The 25,608-nt window shown below is 34.2% G+C and overlaps 1 protein-coding gene and 1 long non-coding RNA gene across 5 annotated transcripts in view; one reads left to right on the top strand and one right to left on the bottom strand.

Moving 5' to 3' along the window:
• LOC134531681 (cholinephosphotransferase 1) overlaps nucleotides 1-13,847 on the top strand; it is a 127,878-nt gene extending 114,031 nt beyond the window's left edge. For all 4 annotated transcript variants that reach the window (XM_063367483.1, XM_063367484.1, XM_063367482.1 and 1 more), the window contains one exon: nucleotides 969-13,847. In XM_063367483.1, the coding sequence (XP_063223553.1) occupies nucleotides 969-1,075 (107 nt within the window). In that variant the 3' untranslated portion in view covers nucleotides 1,076-13,847. The remainder of the gene's footprint in view (nucleotides 1-968) is intronic.
• The window catches only part of LOC134531683 (uncharacterized), a 43,505-nt gene extending 22,518 nt beyond the window's left edge, over nucleotides 1-20,987 (bottom strand). The window contains exon 1 of the long non-coding RNA XR_010075063.1: nucleotides 20,872-20,987. This is a non-coding gene — a long non-coding RNA (uncharacterized LOC134531683). The remainder of the gene's footprint in view (nucleotides 1-20,871) is intronic.
• Between the last annotated feature and the right edge of the window lie 4,621 nt (nucleotides 20,988-25,608).

Here is a 25,608-nt window from a genome sequence, read left to right on the forward strand (position 1 = left end):
GTTATTTTAATTTTAATGGATGCTATTTCCATGATACAGTATATTTCAAAATATTATCTGCCAGGGGAGTAGAAAGAAATAATGGCGTTAGTACCTGGGACTGTAGGAGATCCTTAATTAGTCTGTGCGCTTTACGTAATGTATAAAACATCAGGGTACCTGTGATTTAAATTAAAAATGCTTAACTGTGTATCACAAGGAAATATTTAAGATGTGTAAATTCACTGTTGCTTCGTCCGATTGGAAATGATCTTGTACAAATATAAGTATGAATAATACATGTTAAAATATAGAAAATAATCTTAAAACAATGCAATTTATTTCTTTTAATATTTTTTGGGATTTTATTAATTTTTGGTGCAGAACATTTAACTGGTATGTCTTCCTCAACTATATCATTGAAATTTTTTGTAAATTTTTTAAGGACATTTGTTATTTGAGTTTTGAGATTTTAGTAATGGTGCTGCAAGGAAGATGCAAAAAGCCCTAGTACCTCATGCTTGCTTTGTTTTTTTCTTTTGAGTTTTTTTCCCCAACTTCAATTCATTGATTTGTAATGTAAATTTTGTTTGTCTTAGACAGTGCAGCAATGTTGAGACTTATTGAAGTCATCATGTTGTCACTTAGCATTAAGTTATAAGCTGTAGCTACTAAAGGGGCTGATCATTACACCTAAAAAAAATTGTTACATTGTTTCACTAAAACCTACTGTATTGTCAAATATTAACGTACATAATGTGTACATTTGATCTGTGATGCATCATTTGGTTTTATTTTATAATATTGCCAATGGGTTATCGGAAATTGTAACTGAACGCACAGCATGTATAGGTTATTGATCAGTAGTAGAGAGGTTTTACAGAACTTTTATTTTACCATTATGTAGCAATGTTTTGTTGAATTACAGAATAAAATGTGTTTGCTTGATATGGTTGTTTTTATTATTATTTTTTTCATTTAAATTTCAGTCTTGCATGCTGACCACTTGGAGGCCAGAAAACCAGGAGCTTCAAGTACAAATGATGCAATAAGTGAGGACTCGCAACCATTACTCAGCCGCGAAGATTGCCTATAGCAAAGCCCATCTTTGTCCTGAAACACCGGATATTAAACAGCTTTTTTTTCCAAGCGTGTTAGTGAGTTTGAGTTGGTGTACGTGTCTAAGCGATCAAGCAAGCTGCTGATATATACACACACAGCAAACTCACGATTATCCGAGCCTAGGGTTCAAACAACAAAAATGATTCAAACAGCGACTATTGTCTTTTTTCTGGTCTCTAGCACTTGATATATAAATTACAAGTATAAATATTCTATTAGTGTTTGTCTTGTTTTAGAAGTAATCTTCAAGTTTGTCTTACATTCTACGTCAACTGACGTTCTAAATGGACTTGTGTATAAGGCTGTTTTGTATTTGATGTACAGTTTTCTTTTGATGTACGTCTTAAATTCAAGGTAGTATGTTATTTGGTTACTTCCCATAAGAGAATGAGAATCCGAGGCAGAAGTGAACATACCAGCAAAACACTCCTGCACATGACATTGTAAACACAATATTTTGTTAAGGATCTTGAAGTTAAGTTTTAATTTAGTAAATAATATTATTTGAATGCATAAAAAAATTAATCCAAACTCGAATAGTTGGGAGGTTGCTGTTTTTTTGTTTTGTTTACCTGTGGCAGGTACTTTACAAGTTGTCTCAGTATTTGTGTTTTGTTGCAGATGTGTTGTTTTACACAATAGTTTGACCTGATGGCAGGATGGAATTTTTTTTTTTTTTGTTGGGTGATGGTTTAGTGAGCATTTTTGAAAGCCTGCTAAGTTTGTGTTCAGCCCATCATGTATTCTTGTCTAATCAGATTACATTTCAACGTGAAACAGAAACTTTCATTACCACAATAGTTTTAAAAAGTTTTAGTGTCTCAGTTTTTACTGCACTGAGCTTCTTCCTGAAACTTAACACTTTGAGTAAGTGGTTCTCGTTTGAAATAATGTTGTGTGACATTGCAAAGTTACTACTCTAAGGTTATTTCCATGGTGAATACCACAATATTGGTGACGAACGTGAATAAAAGTAGAAGAAAATGTACACTGTTTCATCATGAACACAGGCATTAAATCTATTGTTTTGATTTTGATGTCTGTTTTTGCTGTGCACAGTGGTATTTTAATGAAAAGTCCGGTGAACAGCATATCATCTTGTTTGCTTTATTTCAACAAAGTTCCAAAATTATTATAAGCATTAGTGTAGTTGCAAAATGTTCCAGCTTGGCTACAAATATCAGAAAACTAAGAGTTAAATTTCTTACTGCTTCGGGCAGGAAATTTGCTAAAGGTGTTTTCAAAAGTGCTTGGCTAACCATGTATGTGATATGTTTTTTTTTAACTCATAAATATTTTCTTACATTCCTTGCAAGGTTGGTTGTTTGTTACTCAATAATTTAATTATTTGATTTTGTTTTGACAAATATATAAAAATCTACTTAAGTTTTAGAATTAGTTCAGCTAAAATATCTCATTGGATTTTACTTCAAAATTGTTAATTTTTTTATTAACCCTTCACCCTTATCAAAACATATACATGTATGAAAAATTATAAATTAATATTTGTCACATCATAAAACAGATTGTGCATTAAAATTATTGACCATATATCTTGAACAAATAAGTATTACAACAGCTCAAATGAACTCTTAATTATTTTTTTTTTCATTTACTGACAAGGCAAGTTTTTATAATCAATTTGTTCTTGTGTTAGATTCCAAATGGATTGTTATATTTTTCTTTGCTCATAAAATAACTGGAATATGTTTTCAAAAATGCTATGACTTTAAACTATTTTGAAACACGATGTGTGTATACTGTCTAGGCATCAAAACTATCCTGCACTGTGATTGAGAGGCATCTTTTCAAAGTAAATTTTAAACTTTTCCTAATCTGTTTTTGGGAAAATAGTTTGCGATTCAGAGAATTCAAAATTACTAAAAACAAAGTCACAAATCAATTTTTAGAGCCTTTGAAAAAAATTAAAAGTACCATATTTTCTTGGTCTTGTTCATCAAATAGGATTTTATTCATAGAATAATGCTGTAAAACCCTAGTTCTGTACCCATTATTTTAAATGTTAATTAATTCACTTTTGAACAATAGGGTTATTGACCTCTCTAGAGGTCATCTAAGCATTATAATTTGCTAACTTCAGATTAAAATATCATTAAATATTTTTTATGGTATGAAAACAACAATGTAACTGAAGAGTGGGTAAACAGTGTCTTAAAATGACTCAATATTTGTGACTGCTGACGTATGAACATGTGTTAACCCATCAGTAGAGGGCAGTGTAATGAACTATTCGTGTGTGTTTCCAGCAAGAAGTTAGATCCTTGGTCCAGAAGTCTAAGCACTAGAAAAACATATACCTCTATCTGTCCATATGAATAGAAGCATATACTTTTGGAGAAGGAATGAGCTCTGCAGCTGTATATGTTTGTTTATACGTTCTTAGTGACCCAAGTCAGGGATTAACTGCTGTGCCAAGCTGTAAGATATATTAAGTATTTTTTCTGCCATTGAGTATCTCATGGCACCATGCACCTGCCGTAGATTTGATCAGCGCAAGTGAAGGGAATCTGTAGTTATGTGTGTGCAATCAATAGGTTTGTGCGAACAAAATATTCAGTGTCATTGGTATCACGAAGGCTGGAACTTTCACTTTTATTTTAATAAGATACTGTTATTGGAAGTTGTAATGAAATGAACATTCTAGCCCCAAATAAAAGTTAATGTAGTTTACTTCAAACAAGGGTAATGATTTCACGTAAAATCTATTCTTCTGTAGGAATCAGAATTCAACCAACCAAATTTTTTTTAATGTCCTCTTTTAAAATTGTAAATGATACCTACCCATACATTACTTTATATATAAAAACTTTTTTTTTATATAGTTTAAAAGAACAAAATTTCATTGTTAATCTTTATGAATAATTTTAATTTTATGTCTGTTGTCATTTTGTTTTGTTTAAAGTATAGTAATGTTTGCACAGTTCTACCTGTAATTGCACGAAGTGAAGCCAGACCTGTTTCAGAATAGTAGCAGTGATTGAATAAAACTTGTGTGGTTTTGTGATAGCTAGATCATGTCATATTCTTGCTCAGGGTTCATCCGGCTTAAGTGACAGACCAAGTCTGGAAGGATATGTGAATCAGGTATTTCATTTGTTTAGTTCTGCTGGAAGGAACATTCATGAAAATGTATTCTATTGATAGGTATGTATTGTATGCAAAGTGCTCGACTGTTGGCATCAGCGATTACAAGATAAATCATGCTAGGATGTTTTTGGTACTGTACCTGTTCAGATCCTGTTTATAAATATAAGTCTTATGCTTTCTAAATTGTTGATTATTTTCATGGGAAAAAAATTAGTGTTTTTGATATTGACAGTTGACATACTTGTACGACCCAATGTAATGTGGAGATGCTGATGGCTAATTGATTGAACAGAGCACAGAGTCAAACTAAATGATTTTTTACCAGTTGCTCTACGTAAAGTGTGTTTGTATGTGTATGTGGGAAGGGGTAGAAGAAAAACTTAGGGAAGCAGGTTATACTTCATTATCATTAAGCTTTTTGTCAAAATGTAGTATGTAGTTGTTAGTATTAGTTGTGTAGTATGGGAAATAGCTTGAACATAGTATATAATTAATTTAATGCATAAAGTTAATAGGAACTGACTGCTAAACATACCCAACCACTTTATTTGTGTTTTAGTTACCAACTTATTGACTAAAAACTGCCTGAAACTTGCATGTACTAGTCATGTAACTAATTTGACATTGTTACAAGGGATATCAGGGAACTAGTTGATTTTTAGGCTTGAACTCATAGTACACTTCAGTGTTGGAAGGTACATCCAAATAAGGATAAGAACTCGGTATTTTGCCTTGTGCTTGGAATTTTAAAATACATGCATATTCAACATATAATGTTTTGATGAAGGTAAAAATTAAGTTAAAGAAAATAAAGCAGTAACCTGGCTAACGAACTGAGAATTTTTTTTTAAATCTTTTGTTATGTAAAATGGACTAGCTAATACCAGTGGCTCTGCTCGCATAATCTCAGGGTGTTGCTGATATTTTTACTATAAAAAAAGTATGCATTTAATTTTAATCATTTTTATTAAAGAAATAGAAACAATAAATGGTCAGGTGTATAAAAGATTAGATTAATACCAAAACTATTTAAGAATGAAATTTTCTAAACTGGCTATGTGTAAGCCTTTTTAATTTTTAGTATAAATTATTGGATTTTTTCCCCGTTGTAGTGTGTTCGAGGATATAGTTTACCTAGATGAATTCACACCTCTACATTTCATGAGATAGTCAATTTAAAAAAAAAGTGAAATATGCATCCTCCTTTTTTGTTTTGATTACGAATTTCCAATTGTTTGCTACACTTTTTTATATAAATATGCTTAATATAATTAAATAATTTCACTTTGTCACAGAAACCTACATTATTTTAAGATTTTTGAACATTTTAGTTGATTCTTAGTTATGCAAGTATTACTTTAAAAAATTCAAAAAAATTTCACTCCTCTCTTTTTTCACAGGGATGCCTGTGTGAAAACGCAGAACTACAGATTTGGTAAATATGGGGAAGTCTGTCAATCAAATAAAATCATTCATTCTGTTCTTTTTATCGCAGATGTGAAATCCAAAATAATTTTCATAACTTACATTTATATTGAATTAAAATATATATTGCCTATACTGATTTAATGGATCCATATATATATATTTTTCTTTAGTAAATTTTTTTCCCTGTTACAACTCAAGAGATGATATTTTGGAGAATGTTTAATAACAGAAGGTAGTTTAAGGTTTGTTTATTAATCATTGCAAATATGTTAAATTAATTTTGATTTGATCAGAAAATATTATTATTAATGTTAAAACCATATTTACAATCCTTCACCCCTTAAAAAGTAGAATTTCAGCAAGTAATTAAAAAGAGTTGGTAGATTTTGCGTGTTTATAAATCATACAGCATAAGTAACATACAGCTTGATTAGCTTCAGAGATATGTCTTTTATGATAAAACAAAACTGACCGCCTTTCGCCCCTATTGTGGTTGAGTATAAAAAATGGTAAAGGTAAAAAAATTCTACAGAATCGTATAATGTTATTCTTGCTCAGTTTTTTACCTTCAGCTTAATTTGCTGATATATTATTTATTAGTATTGAAACTAATGTACCCCGTTTCACTGCCTTTGCAGTCAAATTTCTAAAAATGGTGAATCTACACTACAAAATTGATTATTTAAGTTATTCATGCTCAGTTTCTTACATCCAGCCTTTATTTTCTATGGATATATGATTTTTTTAATGATAAAACAAAACTTACCCCCTTTCACCCCCTTGTTCGAATTCCGGAAAAATTAAAAAATAATACTCGTAACTCTATATACTTCTTCATTCTTAATTTATTACCCGTTTTACATCACTTGGTGGCCGAATCTCTTTAATTTGGTGAAATATTAATGTAAGGTTTATTAATTTGATTATTCTTACAAAATAATTTATATCATATTTAATTAGTTTTGAAGATACAATTTCTTAAAATAAATAAAAGCTATCCACCTTTTTACACCCTTAAAAACTAATTTCTTTCAATTAAAAAAAAAATACAATACCAAACTCTACTTGTAAGATGTTCTTTCTTTGTTTCTTACCTCTAGTTATAATTAATTTGGAAGTGTTCATTTTTATTTTAAAACCATACTTACTCCTTTTACATCCTTTAGGTGTTGCAGTTCACAAAATGATAAAATTGTGTTAGGTAGTTTTCATATGTTTGTTATTGATACCCAATATCTTTTCTAATGCTTAATTATATTCTGAGATATGAGTAATCATCTTAAAACCACTATTAACCCTTTTTTCACCCCTTAGGAGTTGAATTTCACAAAATGGTAAAATTGTGGTTGGTAGTTTTCATATGATTGTTATTGATAACCAATATATTTTCTCATGCTTGATTAGTTTCACAGATATAATTCACTATCTTGAAATATATTTACCTCTTTTTCAACCCTTCTGGGGTGGAATTCTGTAATGATATACGGCCTGGTTTAGTTAGCTAAAGTCCTGGCTAATAAAAAGGTTTCCATCAAAATTTGTTAAGTAGTTTTTGAGTGATGCCAAAACAAACAGTAAAAACAAACAAACAGATAAAAATTAAAAAAACTATATTTTTTAATTTTAAAAAATGTTAGTAGCCATTTCCAGTAGTTTTTTTTGCTCCCCAAAATTTTATCCAATGTAAATACTTTTTACCTCAAACAGATTTATTAATAGTATCTATATGAATGTGTCAATACAGAAAAATGCAATATTCACAATTAGATGTGCAATTTTTTTTTATCAAATCACTTTTGTAATCAATGCTTAGCATGTATAATTTAAAAAAATGCTTAGTTTAGGAAACTGATTATTTTAATTACAATTTTTTTTTTATCTGTTCTTTAAATGATTCATGCAATGGGGAATTTTGATTTAATGCAGTTTTTTTTACACATGCCATTGCAGTTTTGCACTGTTTGTCATGGAAAAATTCCAAAAATAAAAAAAATAAATTAAAAAAATATGAAGATAAAGAATACACAGAAAACAAGACTGAATCAGCTGATGTCGGACAAACGGAACCAACGATGAAACTAAACAAGCATTATGGACAACACGACGATAGCACTGACGAACACAGAAGGTTTCCAGTGACAACAGTTGCAAAGTTTCGGGAACTGACATCTGTTCCCGCAACAGGCTGATATTTTGTCCGTGCTGTCGTCTTTTTGATGTCCATAATACTTGGTTAGTTTCATTGTTTGTTCTGTTTGTCAGACATCAGCTGATTCAGTCTTGTTTTGTTGTAAATTTTTATCTTCGTATTTTCATTTATTTTTTGATAAGTGAATTTTTCCATGATAAACAGTGCAAAACTGCAATGGCATATGTCCAAAAAACTTTCTCTGTGTTTTTCATTGTAAATATGGTTATGATAAGAAAACAGTATTATTCAATCTGTGGATATTGTACTTCTTTATCAGTATTCAAGGGTCAAACCAAAGGTGAGGTTCCTTACAGTTGTAATCTAAAAGAAAAATTAAAACTAATTTTGAATGAAAGAAATTCCCATGGTGTTTGCGAGGCAGTTGTTGCCCGCAGTGCCAACCACTATAAGATAGCTGGAAGCCCGGGTGTGCCTCTGGTAGGGATGAGATGGTCCAAAGCATGGGGAGGAGAGCCAAAAACTCTCTTGTTAGAGCTGAGGAAGTGGAGTGGTTATCGACTTCAATAGCACTGTTCTGTTAAAAACCCAAAATGTTTCTGTGTAGTTGCAGCTCTGAGTTTTGTTGATTGTGGTATTGTTCATGTTTATAGCCTTTGTGTGTTGTTAAATGATGTAATACCTTATTTACAGTTCTCAACTAACTGAAGCAGGTATTGTACTGCTATCGCAATGGGGGTTGACGTGTCCGTCGAAGCTTAGGGCGCCACCACATGTATGATGGGCATGTGGACCCGGCTACTCTGTTCTCAGGGCCGTGACGTAGCCCGTGTGTGGCAAGACCCGTTTCCCCCTGTATCACTAAAATGCTCCGAAAACGATAACAGGTGCGTGAAGCTCCTTCCTCTAGCAGCAATAGCGACTCACTGTCTGTTTGCCCTTGCTCGGAAAATTTCGGGAGCGGAGCACTGACGTCACACCGGTGGGTGCGAGCCAACACACGCACTTCGGCGGGCGATTTTAAACACCGGGGTCGTAAAGGGTGGTGGTGGTGGAAGGAGGGGGCTCGCAGCGTGTAAGGGGGGAGGTGGTGGCACATCGGGCTCAGAAGGGCGCAGCTCGAGATGATGTCAGTACATTGCTTAAGACTGTTAATGAATGCATTTATTTGTTAAATTATTTGCTGTGCATGCCCACCAACTTTTTAGTTCACTAATTACTATTTGTAGACCACTTAAGACATCCACTAATTTCTGTTACTAATGAGTAGCATGACATTCCAGCCACCACAGGCACACGGATGCACTGTAACTGCCGTATCAGAGCACGGCCATGGGTAACATCACACACGTGACTTGCATAGGTATTTCTTGTAGTGATCATTGCTTTACCTGTGGTGATGTAGGATTACTTGTATAAGACCAGTGATTGCTGTTTAGACAGTGCTATGTATGTATATATTGTATACATGTGCAAAGCATGTATTTAATTTAAAAAAAAATTTCTAAATTTTTGGTTGTATGCTTATTACAGAGTTGCACTGTAGAAAGAAAAAGAATTAATACAGTCATCTTTAGTTATTAAAATACTTCAACAGATTAATAAATAGTTATTGGAAATTTGTATCAATTTTTACATTGTGCTGTCCAACAACCATTTGTAAAAAAGAAGAAAAAAGTACTTATGGTTTTCTTTTACATGTCACTGCCCACTCTAAAATTATCTGTCTTGCAGCACTTTAAAACAATTTAAGTTATGGACCTGACGTGTTTTTTTAATGCTTAAAATTTTTTTGTGTTCATGAAATTTCAAAGTAAGTGAGTTGGTGATCAGGATTATTTCAAACAAACATCTACTAAAAAACTGCTCAGAGATTATTGATGTCAGGAGGCTTGTTTGAATTATAGTGTAAAAAAGAATTTAATGTCCAGAATTATTGTTAAACAAGATTCATAGTGATCTGTTGTTGCTTATAGGCAGTCATTTTCACTTGGTATCAGGGACGTACAAGAAGGAGAGATGAATGAATACACCCCCTCCCCCTGAAATCGTATAAATTTTATCATTCCCAGCAAAAAAAATGTGAAAGAAATTGAAATCAAACAACAGCAAACAGGTTCTATCTCTCTCTCTCTCTCTCCCCCCCCCCCTTCCCTCCCGTCTTCTCACTCCTGAAACAAAATTCTTCTAATGATGAAAAACTGCCATTTGCCATCTGTCTGTCTGTCTGTCTGTCTGTCTGTCTGTCTGTCTGACTGAATTCTGAAATATCAGTGCTACCATTTAAGCACAAACTTGACCTTTAGAAGAAACAGTTAACTTTAATATTCCTCAGCATAAATATCACACAATAACTTCTGCACCGCAACATAAGGTACTAACACTTATTTCAAAACACATGCACATTATTATTACCACATAAATATTAGGACACAATAAAGTAAAGTATGCTCTTGGCAGTGTAATTGATTAATCATTCACAGAAATAGTTATTCACAGAATTATTGAAGGGAAACTTCTTTGTTGAGGGGCCTGAGATTTTCGAGTGTCACAGAAATTCTGATTGCATGAAGGAAATAGTTGAGTACATGGTGGGGGAACCAGTAGAGTAGGAGTCGGCAGGCGAGAGGTATAAATGACAAAGCATACTTGCACACTTGCATGCTTGTACACTCACATACTTGCATAGTTGCACATTGCATACTTGCACAATAGCATAAGTTAGCGATTGCATACTTGCATACGTATATTTTTTTATCTGTGTCCTCAAGCCAAAGAGAATTATGTTTCCTATATCTAATAATATAATAAGCAAGAAGTTTCCGGTTCTGCGTGGACTTCAAGCACACATTTTAATTTTTTTAATTTAATCATGCAACTTAAGTCACTAAAGAATACATTTTAATAGAGATTGTATTCATTCCTTTGTTTTGTGTTTCACTTGCGTGTAATACCTGACAGAAACTATCCTGAGTGTTGGTACCCAGCACACTGGTGAGGAGGGGGGGGGGGGGGGGTGCCCAACCCAGCCCAGCATATCAAGGATAGAGGCCGGTTGCTCTGTGTGTTAGGAGCAGGATGTGTGGACAGTGTACAGTGGCTGGGCGAAGGAGCAATCGGGTGAGATAGCACCTTTTAAAGTTGTTCCTTTAGCAAGCTTATGGGGAAAAAATTATGTTAATAAAGGACACAAAAAAAACAAAATTAATTAATTACACTATATTGCATACTTTCAGTGCACTATTTCAATGAGAAAATATTTTTTTTTTTTGTAAATTTATTTCACAGTGAACTTGAGTGCTTACTGATTATGCAAGCATGCCATATTCACGTAAATGCAGTTTAAGCATTACATGCGATTACAAGCATTTGAATTTCATAGTTATGTAATGAAAAACACTTTTGTGATTTCAAAATGTGTATCTCAAAATAATCAATGTAGGCGCTATTCTTTAACATTATGTATGATATGTTCATAACACTTCAAAGTGTCAGTAGTGTATGATGAATTGTTGATGTAATAGTGTATCTGTAGTGGTGATTTTTGTACATGAAAAAAAGTTTTTCCTGTGATCTCACATGTAAAACGAAAACTTTTGCATCTTAAATGATGCTTTACACTTTTTTTTTTTACCATTATTGTCTTTTTGTGTACTATAGTAATCTCCTTCGAATGTGTTCTGAAATGAACAAGAAATCTTCTGTCTCTTGGTTAAGCCACTATGCAAATCAATCTTTGATATAAATTTTCAAGAAGTTTAATTCAATAAACTTTCTTTCAAATTATCTTGTGATTGTGAGGTCTGATGTCTTGAAAATATGTTTAATGCCTTTTATTTCAGCCAACAATTTCAGTGTAATAGAATTTTTTTTTCATGTTATGTGACTTTTAAAAATAAGTGTGCAAATTTTAACTAAATATTCATCAGCATGTTCTTTTACAATAGACTTTCATTAGAGACTACTTTATAGCTTGCAGTTGTTTTATGCCGTGGTGATTTGTGTACCTGGTGCAGTGAAATTGGAGATGGCAGTTTTGAGTCAGTGACTCATTGTGGCTGGATACAGTATGGTCTTGTTTGTAGTGCGATATTCTTCTGGGCGGGAGCGAACTTGTGCCTATCACTCAAACTATGCCCAACAGTGTCGTGTTGCCAAACCAAACAAAATTTGTACCCACAAAGTTTCATGTCAAAAGATATGCTCAAAAAAATCAGCAATGAAAAATATGTTCAATAACACTTTAAATTTGCATATTTTTTTTCTCATCAGAATGAATGATTGGTGTAACTTGCATGCTATCTAGCAAAATTACGCAGCATGTATTTAATAATGTGTAACCATAAAAAGTGCCTACTATAGCATTTAATTGCTTGCTTTTTTTTCCCCTTAATTGATGTGCCTAGCGTAGAAGCACTTGGACAATTTTCCAGTCATTTCTTTGTGATCATCAGCATATTGAACTTAAAAATTGAAAATAGTAATACTTAATCAATTTTAACAAATAATTTGCAAACAATTATTTTTCCCACTTAAAAAAAATTAAATGGATAAGATCAAAGTAGGCTTGTCTAAAAAAATCCCTACCCTTTCCAAGAGAAAGCTTTCTTTGCTAATCATCTTTAAAAATGGAAAAGCAAGATAAAGTTAAGTTTCAGCAATAACAAATTCATGATGGAATTAAATTGATTATCCTGAAAATGTCTTGACACTGTGGTGGACACTTTTAGTTGCCACAAAACAATTACCTAAAAATTTTCTGTCATTTATACCATGAAGAAGAAGTGAGAAACTCCGTTAGAGATTTTCATGTCAACACTAGCGATTTCGACGACTCCCGGGGTTGTACCACATCATTGTGAATTTCTTTGCCACTTTTAGAGCAGTGCAGTTGTGCTTTCTATTTTGTATACATATTGGTTGGCGAACTATCTGTTGATGTTGCAGCAGCCGGTGAAGTGAGACTGTGCTTTTTATTATTGGTTATACATTTTGTTTCCCAATATTGCTGTTGTTAAAAGTAATTAAGAACTGAAATGAGTATTATAAGCAGTGAAAACCTTGTTTTATTTTCACTGTTCTGACTTTATGAATGATGTTGAGTCTTAATGAGTTTTATATATTTAAGGCTCTGACTCACACGGAAGGTAGATTATTTATTTTCTTATGGAATTACTTTGCTATAAGGCCTATTTCTGTAAATTTTAATTCAATTTCTCTTGTGCATTTATACTTCTTTTTTTAGATCTAAACAGAATAGGGGAGGGGGTTATTTTTTGGATTTCAACCTCTTTCATAAGGGAAGAGGATCTTATGACTTCCCCTAGATGATACAGTCTATTTCATAATTAGTTTGGTCCAAAATGTTTGGTTTCCAACAACCAACCTGTGTGTGTTCAATTTTTTTCACATATTGGCTGTGTATATATTTTTTTATTCATATATTTTTTTTTTCCACTTTGGAAAGGGGGCAGCTGCCCTCCCCCCTCTTTGCCCCCTCTGGATACTTCCTTGGCTGTCACAAATGTATTCACTAAGCTTTTATAATGGCTGTAAAATGTTACACAAGTGTTTCCGATTAATGTCACTTGCATGATTTTTACACCAGTTATATGAGACTTGGTAAATCCATTGAAAATATTTGAAATGAAAGAAAAGTATTACATTACATAAATAGCACTTAACTAATAGAAATGATGAGAAAATACAAAAACTTAAATGGCTTTTGAGACCAAAACTTAAGTGTTAACTATGTGTGTGTACATATGTAATTTCTTTGTTGCAGTTTTGTCTGTTATTTTTTAGTGAATCTCATGTAGAAATAATCACTCGGTATTTTAATAAAGCTGTTAAAATTTTGTGTACAAACTGTTAGCTTCTGGAAATTTTTGTACTGGCATTAAAATATATTTTACATTATACATTGTAAATAAACTGTGTTTCTTGAGATTCCCTGCAGGTAACTTTGTTTTGTAAACAGTCTGTAATGAGATTCAGAAACATTTGGTAAAGAAGTAATTTTTTAATTTATTTTAAAATAAATATTTAAGAAAAGCATTAATTTCTGATTTTCTTCTACTACACCTTTAACAAACCTAGCATTAATAATCATCAAAGAGTATTTGAACCAGGATAATCTTTTTTCATGGTGTTGTAGGGGTGGCTCTAAGAAGACTTTTTTGGAAGGGCTATCGTACAAAGGATGCAGTTGCAAAAGATGATATCAGAGATTGGTGTATAATAATATTATTGATGAAAGAAAAGTTTAACACATGAATTGTGTTCTTAAGTTATCATAAAAATGTGAACTCTCAATATAAAAATAATAAAATTTGGCTCAGAAGGGGCTGTTGCCTCTACCCCCCTCCGTCTCTGGAGCCGCTTATAGTGTTTTACGTACCTATAGTTAGTTTCTAAATCATGTGGCATTATTACAGCACAGGTATAAAGCAACATTGAACCCAGAGGCCTTTATTGAGATTAAATATGACTATGATGTAAGTAATATTTTAAGAATATGAGCCAAACAAATTATGTTGATAAAAAACTATTTTAGTGTAAAATAGCAAACACTAATACAGAAATACAGGATATCAAAACCCAACAGTTCTCTCTTTAAGTAAAAATGAAGATGAAAATTATTACTGGATAAAAATGGTACAACAAAACCTATCATTGTCGAAAAATTGGATGACAAACAGAATATTAAGAAAAAAAATATCATAAACTCCACCAAACCTAATAGAGTAATAGATTACAGATTGAGATTTAGGATTGTATAAAATGCAAGATATAACTTTGAACAAAACAAAACAAAAGATAAATGTGTTAAAAAAATTAAATAAAAAAGTCTGAAATAAGTAAAGTTTAAAATCTAAGATTGAGAATAATAACCAATGAAAACACAACCTCACTGTAGAAAAAATATTAGGTACCAAAAAATACAACAGCAATAACATAAAACAGAAACCATAAAACTACAAAGAGTTTAAATAACCATAGTAATAACATATAATTTAATAAAAAACTTCCCATAAAAGATAGTATTATAAAACGTTTTGAAATTAAGTCAAATGATAGCAGGATGAAAATCACTAGTCCGTAAACCTTAAGTTATGTAATATGTTCATGTCATGTTTACAGTTGTGGCCACGGTAAATGTGTGCAATCAAATATGCCAGGAAGAAAGTTAAGCTAACAGACTACATTGAGAGACAAAACAACATATCTAAAATATTTTGTTTCATCATGGATGAGGAGAAGGCTTGGTTATCGTTTAGCAGCAGAATATTTAAAAACGTGATGAGGCAATGAAAAATCTGCCTGTCACAAAAGGTGGATGTTGTGTGAGATGTTATTTCAAGATAATGAGCAGGACAGCTTCTGTTTCAGCCAGTATCTCGGGTTTATTTAAGCTCCTTGATTTGTCTACCATGTTCATTCAGTTCTAGCATGTTACAGAAGACACAATGCGCCCACACAGTTGACATAGCCTAATAATGTTTTATATATTTATATATCTGTATCTTCTTTTTTGAGCCAGTTTTCTCCAGTTTGCTTTGAATATTAATTAAATAATTAAATAGGGTAGCTTCAAAACAATTTGTTACGTAACATATTAAATATACATAGATTATAATTTTATTCAGATTTAAAAACATGAGTGAATATATTTTATGATCAAGGCTTGCATGGACATTGAATTTTGATTCCGTTATTGAAACGTTCGCTGATATTAAAGGGTGAAAAAATAATTTAAATGATTGATTTTTAAATTGTTTTGTTTAAGTATGTTGTATTTTAAGTTATTCAGTATTGCATAAACTGTTAAGTTTTAAAAAGGATAATTTGGTCATTTTTTTTAAAAAAAAAGAGATGAAAATTAGGATTTGTTGAGAGAAACATTAAAAAACTGTTCTTAAAATGATGTTTAAAATCAGTGTTTTCCTATTTATACAACATTATAATCTCTGAAGGTTTACAGTCATTTGATTTTTTAAATAGTGAGGGTTTAGAAGAGGTTTGTTTTGAGTAATAGGGAGGCACCCCAACAAAATTATTTGCCCCCGGGCCTTTAATTTCTCTTGACGGCTGTGCACACATGACCTTGTACAGGAGCAGCTAGCAAAATTATTTAGTATTAGGCAGCCTGAGTAGTGACCTGTCAATTCAAATTGGTAACCTGGAAGGAAAGCTTAATGGAAGATTCTAAAAACAGGACAAGAAGCTCGAAGATCTTGCTGATAGAACTGCCAACATGTTAAAGGCTTTTGCCACACAGTGTCACGAGATCAATACAAAGTGTTGCCGTCGCCCGGGTTCTCGTGTTCGAGCTCCGGCATAGTTCCTAGCGGGAAGGCTAGTTCTATACGGAAAACGTGTCCGGGACCCCGCCAGGCTATCTCGGTGGTTAACCACGAGGTGGGTCGGTGGGTACGAATGCCCCCGCGAGGCCCACTAGGAACGGCGGCGGTGGTCGTGGTGTTAGGGATACCTGGTTACTGATACACTACTGGCCCTACACAGCATAGCACGCTGATCCCTAACTGGATTGGGGAAATTCACAAATAACATACACGAGTCAGGTTTCCACACTTCGCGCACGGAGTATGCGGAGTGAATGTTTAATCGAAACTGGCAGTTACACTATGTTGACACTGAGCGCTCTGACACGCCGTCACTATTATTAAGCACTCACGCCAGTCGTGGTTGAGGAGGAGAGTTCGATTGGAGTCGGCCAGTCCTGTAAATTGTGAACAGCGACGTTCGGGCCCACCTGTGTGGACCGCGGCTCGCGATGAAATTCGTTAAAAGTCTTTAACTCGATGTGGCCGGTGCCTGTGCACTTCAGCGACTAACCAAATGTCTGTAGTTGCGTGAATCGGTACGCACCGTATGCTGCACTGCCCCGCGTAAAGCGTTGTGCGCGGAGTTTACGTTTAAGCGGCTGGGTAGGCCCTACACCGTAAAAGGACAGGGCGTGTTAGGATTTGAATGTATGTGTTTATCTTTGTTTGTTTATATGTGGTTGGTAACAGTGGCACACTGGGCAAGAAAAGAAAGTAGTTAATAGTATGGCGGCTGTATGTTGTTGTATAATAAAGGAAGAGAAGTAAAGATTAAGTTTGCTTTAATTATGATCACCTTTAAAGGACAACTTTATCAGGTTATGGGCCCAGTCAACGTAAATCGCACATATTATAATGGAGGGGCACATTAAAAGTGGCAAGTGTTTATAATATGTAGTAATCGCCTGCAAAGAAGAAGCAACAGCGCACAAGATGGCTACACAGCAAACGGTCCTGCCCATTCTCTCAGATAACAGTGGATTCGGTAATTGGAAATTCCGAGTAAGATTAGTTTTGGATGAGAAACAACTACTACAAACGACTGAAACGAAGCTCGAAGACATCAATGATGAAAAAGAAAAAAAGGAATTCCTCATCAAAGATGCAAAAGCAAAATCGGTCATAGTGCAATGCTTACCAGATAAGTATTTAGATTTAGTAAAAGATGCAAAACATTCTAAAGATATGCTCAAATCGCTTGAAGATGTGTTCGAAAGGAAAAGTGTTTTCAGCAAACTATACCTAAAGAAAAAATTACTTTCTCTCAAATACGAACGCCACATGAAATTGGAAGAACATTTCCTTCGCTTTGATGGACTCGTTCGCGACTTGGAAAATGCAGGGGCCAAATTGGACGAAACAGACAAGATTTGTCACCTACTGATAACAATGGGGGAAAATTACAGCACAGTTATAACTGCTATTGAAACTATGAAACAAGACTTAACTATGGAATTTGTCAAGTGCCGACTTTTGGAAGAAGAAATGAAAAAGGAACAAACAAATCATGAAACCGTTCCAAGCAGTGAAGTGACATTTAAGATCACATGTTATGGGTGTGGAAAAGTAGGTCACAGGAAGGCTGATTGCTGGCACAACAGACAAAGATCAAGAAAAGGGAGAGAACCAGAAGCAAAGTATATAAAAAATAAATATGCTAACCCAAGAGAATCACCTGCATACCAAGCTGACATCTCATTCACAGCCTATAGAAGTGAGGTTATAAACGGGGAAAACATATTCATTCTGGACTCAGGTGCTACAAATCATCTTGTCATGGAGAGTTTGGAAGTGTACATGACTGACATAAAACTGTTGCCTCATAGTGTTGTGATCAAAACCGCTAATGGGGGTGAAATGACTGCTACGAAAGCAGGAAAATTTGTGGGTGGCTATGGCCGTGGAAATATCTTCCTCGAAGCTTTGATAGTACCAGGCTTACAGAATAATCTGATATCTGTAAGCAAATTGATACAGAAAAATCTGACTGTTGTCTTCAGTAAGGAAAAGGTGACAATTCAAGGAGATGGTGTAACCATTGAGTGTGCAAAATGGCAGTGTAATCTTTTCTTTCTACAGTTAACTCCAGTATCAACAGAGAACACTTATGCAAGCCTAGAATCAACACAAGATAATCTCTGGCACAGAAGACTTGGTCATCTAAACAGACTTGGCCTACAGGCACTCAACCTACCATTCAGCAAGGAGAAATGCCCTCAGTGTCTAGAAGGAAAAGCAAGACGACTACCCTTCAAGGAAAATGGTAGCTCTACCAAGTGCATAGGGGAACTCATACATTCTGATATAAGTGGACCTGTCAAGACACCAACCAGAGAAGGTGAGCAATATTTTCAAGTAATTATTGATGATTTTTCTCATTTCACAACTGTGTACCTACTGAAAAACAAAAATGAGGCCGAGCAAAATGTTATGGACTACATAAAGAATGTAAAAACTCAGCATGGAGTTAAGACCAAAAGAATCAGACTTGACAATGGGGGAGAATTCACCTCAAAAACATTCAAAAGATACTGTGCTGACAAAGGGATCAACATTGAATACACCACCCCATACACACCACAACAAAACTCCAAGGCAGAGAGGATGAACCTAACCTTAATGAATAAGGTGAGGACAAAATTTGCCGAGACGGACCTTCCACGTGCCCTTTGGGGAGAAGCAGTGCGTACATCAGCCTACGAGCTAAACAGATCCCCAACAAATGCTCTACAAAGGAAGACCCCAGCCTCAGTTTGGTTTGGCACGAATGACTTGTCCAAACTAAAGGTATTTGGCTCACATGCATATATGCTTAAACTACCACGAGAAAATAAACTAGAACCAAGGGCGAAACATATGATAATGGTAGGATATTCAGGTGGTGGATATCGTTTGTGGGACCCGAAAGAGGATCGGATTGTAATGTCAAGAGATGCAACCTTTGATGAATCAAAAGTAAGACTAAGTGGTAATAGTATGACAGGACATCCAGAGACAATTTTTATCAAGGAAGCAGAAATAAAATTAGACATAAAAGAAAAGGAGACAGATGAAAGAAGAAAGCAATGCCCAACACTGGAAAACTGTGAAGAAAGTGATGAAGACTTCATTGGTTTTGAACACACAGAAGGCAAAGAAAACTGGAGGAGGAACCCTAAAAGAACTGTTAAGAAACCTTCTCATCTACAACCATATGACTTGTACATGGCATACTGCCTATGCACTGGAGAACCACAAGATTTTGAAGAGGCCACACAACTGGGAAATGGATGGAACGAAGCCATCGCAAGTGAAATACAAGCCCTGGAACAACATGAAACATGGACTCCATCAGCACTACCCCCAGGAGAAAAAGCAATTGAAACCAAATGGATATTCAAGACTAAACAAGATGGATCGAAGAAAGCTAGATTGGTCGCAAAAGGATTTCAAGAGGAGACAACAACTAATGTTTATGCACCGGTGGCAAGACTACCAACCATAAGACTCCTGATATCTGTTGCCATTTCAAGAAATTGGGAGATTACACAACTGGATGTTCCAACAGCCTTCCTGAATGGGTACCTGGATGAAGACATATACATCAAGACACCTGAAGGAGTTAACAATTTGCCAGGCAAAGTGCTCAAGCTACAGAGAAGTCTGTACGGTCTAAGGACTGCACCTAGAAAATGGAACGAGAGATTCCACAGTTTCATGGAGTCGCACGACATGAAGAGATCAGCAAGTGACTTTTGCCTATACATTGGCGAAAAAGTTTGGCTTATTATTTGGGTGGACGACATGCTCATAACTGGAGAAAACACAGAAGTAAGAAATCTAATTCAACTTCTACAGGCTGAGTTCAAAACCAAAGACCTGGGAATTTTAAGTGAATTTTTAGGCATTACGATTATAAGGGAAAGGGATCAAGTGAAATTTTCACAGAGTAGTTTTATTACCAAGATTCTTACCAATTTCAACATGATACTCTGCAAAGGAGCCAACACTCCTATGATAAGTGACTTCCAGGTTGACACGAAAGCACCTGTTGACGAAAAGCTAAAGTATCGTCAACTCATTGGCTCACTTATGTATGTTGCAACTGCAAGTAGGCCTGACATAGCCTATTCTGTTTGCTATCTCAGTAGATTTTTGAACAAACCTACTGAACAATTGTGGAAAGCCGGGAAGAGTCCTTAGATATTTGCAGCAAACTCAAGACATGTGTCTAACTTTCCAGCCTAGCTCAGATGAACACTTAACATGCTATAGTGATTCTGACTGGGCAGGTGATAAGCTGGATCGGAAAAGTGTAAGTGGGAGTGTAATTCTTCACGGCAACAACACAATCTTATGGGCATCAAGGAAACAAGGAGCTGTAGCCCTGTCAACCGCCGAGGCGGAATACATTGCGTGTGCAACCGCAGCAAGTGATTTAGTGTATCTCCAGGGAGTGCTGAGAGACTTCATGCCCACACCAAGCACACCCACTCTCTTCACAGACAGTCAAAGTGCCATAGACATGGCTCAATGCTTCGAAAATAGTAGGCGCTCACGCCATATTGACATTAAATTTCACTACTTAAAAGATCTAGTAGATAAGAAAATTATTCATGTGGACTATGTAAACACCGAAAATAACGCAGCAGATACCATGACGAAGCCTCTATGCCAACAGAAGTTTGAACACTGTAGAAATCGGCTAAATGTTAAATAATTCAATCCTAAGCAAGTGAAACAGTAAATGTAACTTACATTGTAGTTGATACATGTTTAACTTAAGACCGGAGTCAAAATTATGCATTTGGACAGCAACAGCAACAGACGCACACATACATTGCGGCCATGACAGTTTTCGCGTTTCAAAAACATTTACCCAAACATTAAATAGACAAAATAAAAGCCAAAATACAACTACGAAGTCATAAAGGCAAAACGTAAGGCTAGTTAATAATATTAAAAAAAAGTGAATTTTTATACGTAATGTTAAAATTATTTAAAAGTCAAATATGATATATATTTCAAAAAATGGTATTATATTATAACAACTCCAGGACTCATACCAAGTATTGGCCGAATATCAGCCATGTACCAAATGAAAGCTGTAACATTTCTTAACAGATAATAGTTTTCAGAATTCTTGTCTGGGCCGACACTTTTAATGCCGACGGACAGCAACAGGATCGCGCGCCCAGTTTTCCTTGCAGGCAATAGATTTACCCGCCCATTACAGGCCCTGAAAAAAAACATTTTATTTCTCCATTTAAAACTGAAATATATAAATCTAACTACAAAGTCCTAAACCCAAGATATGACGCTTTGTATTTAACAAAAAAATAGTATTTATTAATAGTATTCTTAAAATTATTTAAATTCAAAAAAAGTACATATTTCAAAAACTTGCATTATATTAAAACGACTCCAGGAATCATACTAAGTATTGGCCGAACATCAGCCATGTACCAAATGAAAGCTGTAACATTTCTTAACAAAATATACTTTTCAGAATTTTTGTCTGGGCCGACACTTTTAATGCCGACGGACAGCAACAAGATCTCGCGCCCTGTTTTACTTGCAGGCAATAGCTTCACCCGCCCATTAAAAGACCTGAAAAAAACATTTTATTTCTCAGTTTAAAACTGAAATATAAAAATCCAACTACAAGGTCCTAAACGCAAGATATGAAGCTTTGTATTTAACAAAAAAAATAGTATTTATTAATAGTATTCTTTAAATTATTTAAATACAAAAAAAGTACATATTTCAAAAACTTGCATTATATTAAAACGACTCCAGGACTCATACCAAGTATTGGCCGAACATCAGCCATGTACCAAATGAAAGCTGTAACATTTCTTAACAAAATATACTTTTCAGAATTTTTGTCTGGGCCGACACTTTCAATGCCGACGGACAGCAACAAGATCTCGCGCCCTGTTTTACTTGCAGACAATAGCTTCACCCGCCCATTACAGGACCTGAAAAAACCATTTTATTTCTCAGTTTAAAACTGAAATATAAAAATCCAAATACAAGGTCCTAAACGCAAGATATGACGCTTTGTATTTAACAAAAAAATAGTATTTATTAATAGTATTCTTTAAATTATTTAAATACAAAAAAAGTACATATTTCAAAAACTTGCATTATATTAAAACGACTCCAGGACTCATACCAAGTATTGGCCGAACATCAGCCATGTACCAAATGAAAGCTGTAACATTTCTTAACAAAATATACTTTTCAGAATTTTTGTCTGGGCCGACACTTTCAATGCCGACGGACAGCAACAAGATCTCGCGCCCTGTTTTACTTGCAGGCAATAGCTTCACCCGCCCATTACAGGACCTGAAAAAACCATTTTATTTCTCAGTTTGAAACTGAAATATAAAAATCCAAATACAAGGTCCTAAACGCAAGATATGACGCTTTGTAATTAACTAAAAAAATAGTATTTATTAATAGTATTCCTTAAATTATATAAGGTCAAGAAGGTACATATTTCAAAAACTTGCATTTTATAAAAACGACTCCAGGACTCATACCAAGTATTGGCCGAATATCAGCCATGTACCAAATGAAAGCTATAACTTTCTTAACAAAATATACTAATCATAATTTTTGTCTGGGCCGACACTTTTAATGCCGACGGACAGCAACAAGATCGCGCGCCCTGTTTTCCTTGCAGGCAATAGCTTCACCCGGCTATTACAGGACATAAAAAAACCATTTTATTTCTCCGTTTAAAACTGAAATATAAAAATCCAAATTCAAGGTCCTAAACGCAAGATATGACGCTTTGTATTTAACTAAAAAAATAGTATTTACTAATAGTATTCTTTAAATTATTTAAATTCAAAAAAAGTACATATTTCAAAAACTTGCATTATATTAAAACGACTCCAGTACTCATACCAAGTATTGGCCGAACATCAGCCATATACCAAATGAAAGCTGTCACCTTACTAAACAAAATATACTGTTCAGAATTTTTGTCTGGGCCGACACTTTTAATGCCGACGGACAGCAACAAGATCGCGCGCCCTGTTTTCCTTGCAGGCAATAGCTTCACCCGGCCATTACAGGACCTAAAAAAACCATTTTTTTTCTCCGTTTAAAACTGAAATATAAAAATCCAACTACAAGGTCCTAAACGCAAGATATGACGCTTTGTATTTAACTAAAAAAATAGTATTTATTAATAGTATTCTTTAAATTATTTAAATTCAAAAAAAGTACATATTTCAAAAACTTGCATTATATTAAAACGACTCCAGGAATCATACTAAGTATTGGCCGAACATCAGCCATGTACCAAATGAAAGCTGTAACATTTCTTAACAAAATATACTTTTCAGAATTTTTGTCTGGGCCGACACTTTTAATGCCGACGGACAGCAACAAGATCTCGCGCCCTGTTTTACTTGCAGGCAATAGCTTCACCCGCCCATTAAAGGACCTGAAAAAACCATTTTATTTCTCAGTTTAAAACTGAAATATAAAAATCCAACTACAAGGTCCTAAACGCAAGATATGATGCTTTGTAATTAACTAAAAAAATTGTATTTATTAATAGTATTCCTTAAATTATATAAGGTCAAGAAGGTACATATTTCAAAATCTTGCATTTTATAAAAACGACTCCAGGACTCATACCAAGTATTGGCCGAATATCGGCCATGTACCAAATGAAAGCTGTAACATTTCTTAACAAAATATACTAATCATAATTTTTGTCTGGGCCGACACTTTTAATGCCGACGGACAGCAACAAGATCGCGCGCCCAGTTTTCTTTGCAGGCAATAGATTTACCCGCCCATTACAGGCCCTGAAAAAACCATTTTATTTCTCCGTTTAAAACTGAAATATAAAAATACAACTACAAGGTCCTAAACGCAAGACATGACGCTTTGTATTAAACTAAAAAAAGAATATTTATTAATAGTATTCTAAAAATTATATAAGGTCAAAAAAGGTACATATTTAAAAAACTTGCATTTTATAAAAACGACTCCAGGACTCATACCAAGTATTGGCCGAACATAAGCCATGTAACAAATGAAAGCTGTAAAATTTCTTAACAAAATATACTAATTATAATTTTTGTCTGGGCCGACACTTTTAATGCCGACGGACAGCAACAAGATCGCGCGCCTAGTTTTCCTTGTAGGCAATAGATTTACCCGCCCATTACAGGCCCTGAAAAAACCATTTTATTTCTTCGATTAAAACTGAAATATAAAAATCCGACTACAAAACCCTAAACGCAAGATATGACGCTTTGTATTTAACTAAATAAATATTATTTATTAATAGTATTCTTTAAATTAAATAAGGTCAAAAAATATACATATTTCAAAAACGTGCATTATATTAAAACGACTCCAGGACTCATACCAAGTATTGGCCGAATACCAGCCATGTACCAAATGAAAGCTGTAACGTTTCTTAACAAAATATACTTTTCAGAATTTTTGTCTGGGCCGACACTTTTAATGCCGACGGACAGCAACAAGATCGCGCGCCCTGTTTTCCTTGCAGGCAATAGCTTCACCCGCCCATTACAGGACCTGAAAAAACCATTTTATTTCTCAGTTTAAAACTGAAATATACAAATCCAAATACAAGGTCCTAAACGCAAGATATGACGCTTTGTAATTAACTAAAAAAATAGTATTTATTTATAGTATTCCTTAAATTATATAAGGTCAAGAAGGTACATATTTCAAAAACTTGCATTTTATAAAAACGACTCCAGGACTCATACCAAGTATTGGCCGAATATCAGCCATGTACCAAATGAAAGCTATAACATTTCTTAACAAAATATACTAATCATAATTTTTTTCTGGGCCGACACTTTTAATGCCGACGGACAGCAACAAGATCGCGCGCCCTGTTTTCCTTGCAGGCAATAGCTTCACCCGGCCATTACAGGACCTAAAAAAACCATTTTATTTCTCCGTTTAAAACTGAAATATAAAAATCCAACTACAAGGTCCTAAACGCAAGATATGACGCTTTGTATTTAACTAAAAAAATAGTATTTATTAATAGTATTCTTTAAATTATTTAAATTAAAAAAAAGTACATATTTCAAAAACTTGCATTATATTAAAACGACTCCAGTACTCATACCAAGTATTGGCCGAACATCAGCCATATACCAAATGAATGCTGTCACCTTACTTAACAAAATATACTGTTCAGAATTTTTGTCTGGGCCGACACTTTTAATGCCGACGGACAGCAACAAGATCTTGCGCCCTTGTTATACTTGCAGGCAATAGCTTCACCCGCCCATTACAGGACCTGAAAAAACCATTTTATTTCTCAGTTTAAAACTGAAATATAAAAATCCAAATACAAGGTCCTAAACGCAAGATATGACGCTTTGTATTTAACAAAAAAATAGTATTTATTAATAGTATTCTTTAAATTATTTAAATACAAAAAAAGTACATATTTCAAAAACTTGCATTATATTAAAA

This window comes from Bacillus rossius, chromosome 5 (genome assembly GCF_032445375.1).
Source record: "Bacillus rossius redtenbacheri isolate Brsri chromosome 5, Brsri_v3, whole genome shotgun sequence".
Lineage (NCBI taxonomy): Eukaryota > Metazoa > Arthropoda > Insecta > Phasmatodea > Bacillidae > Bacillus > Bacillus rossius.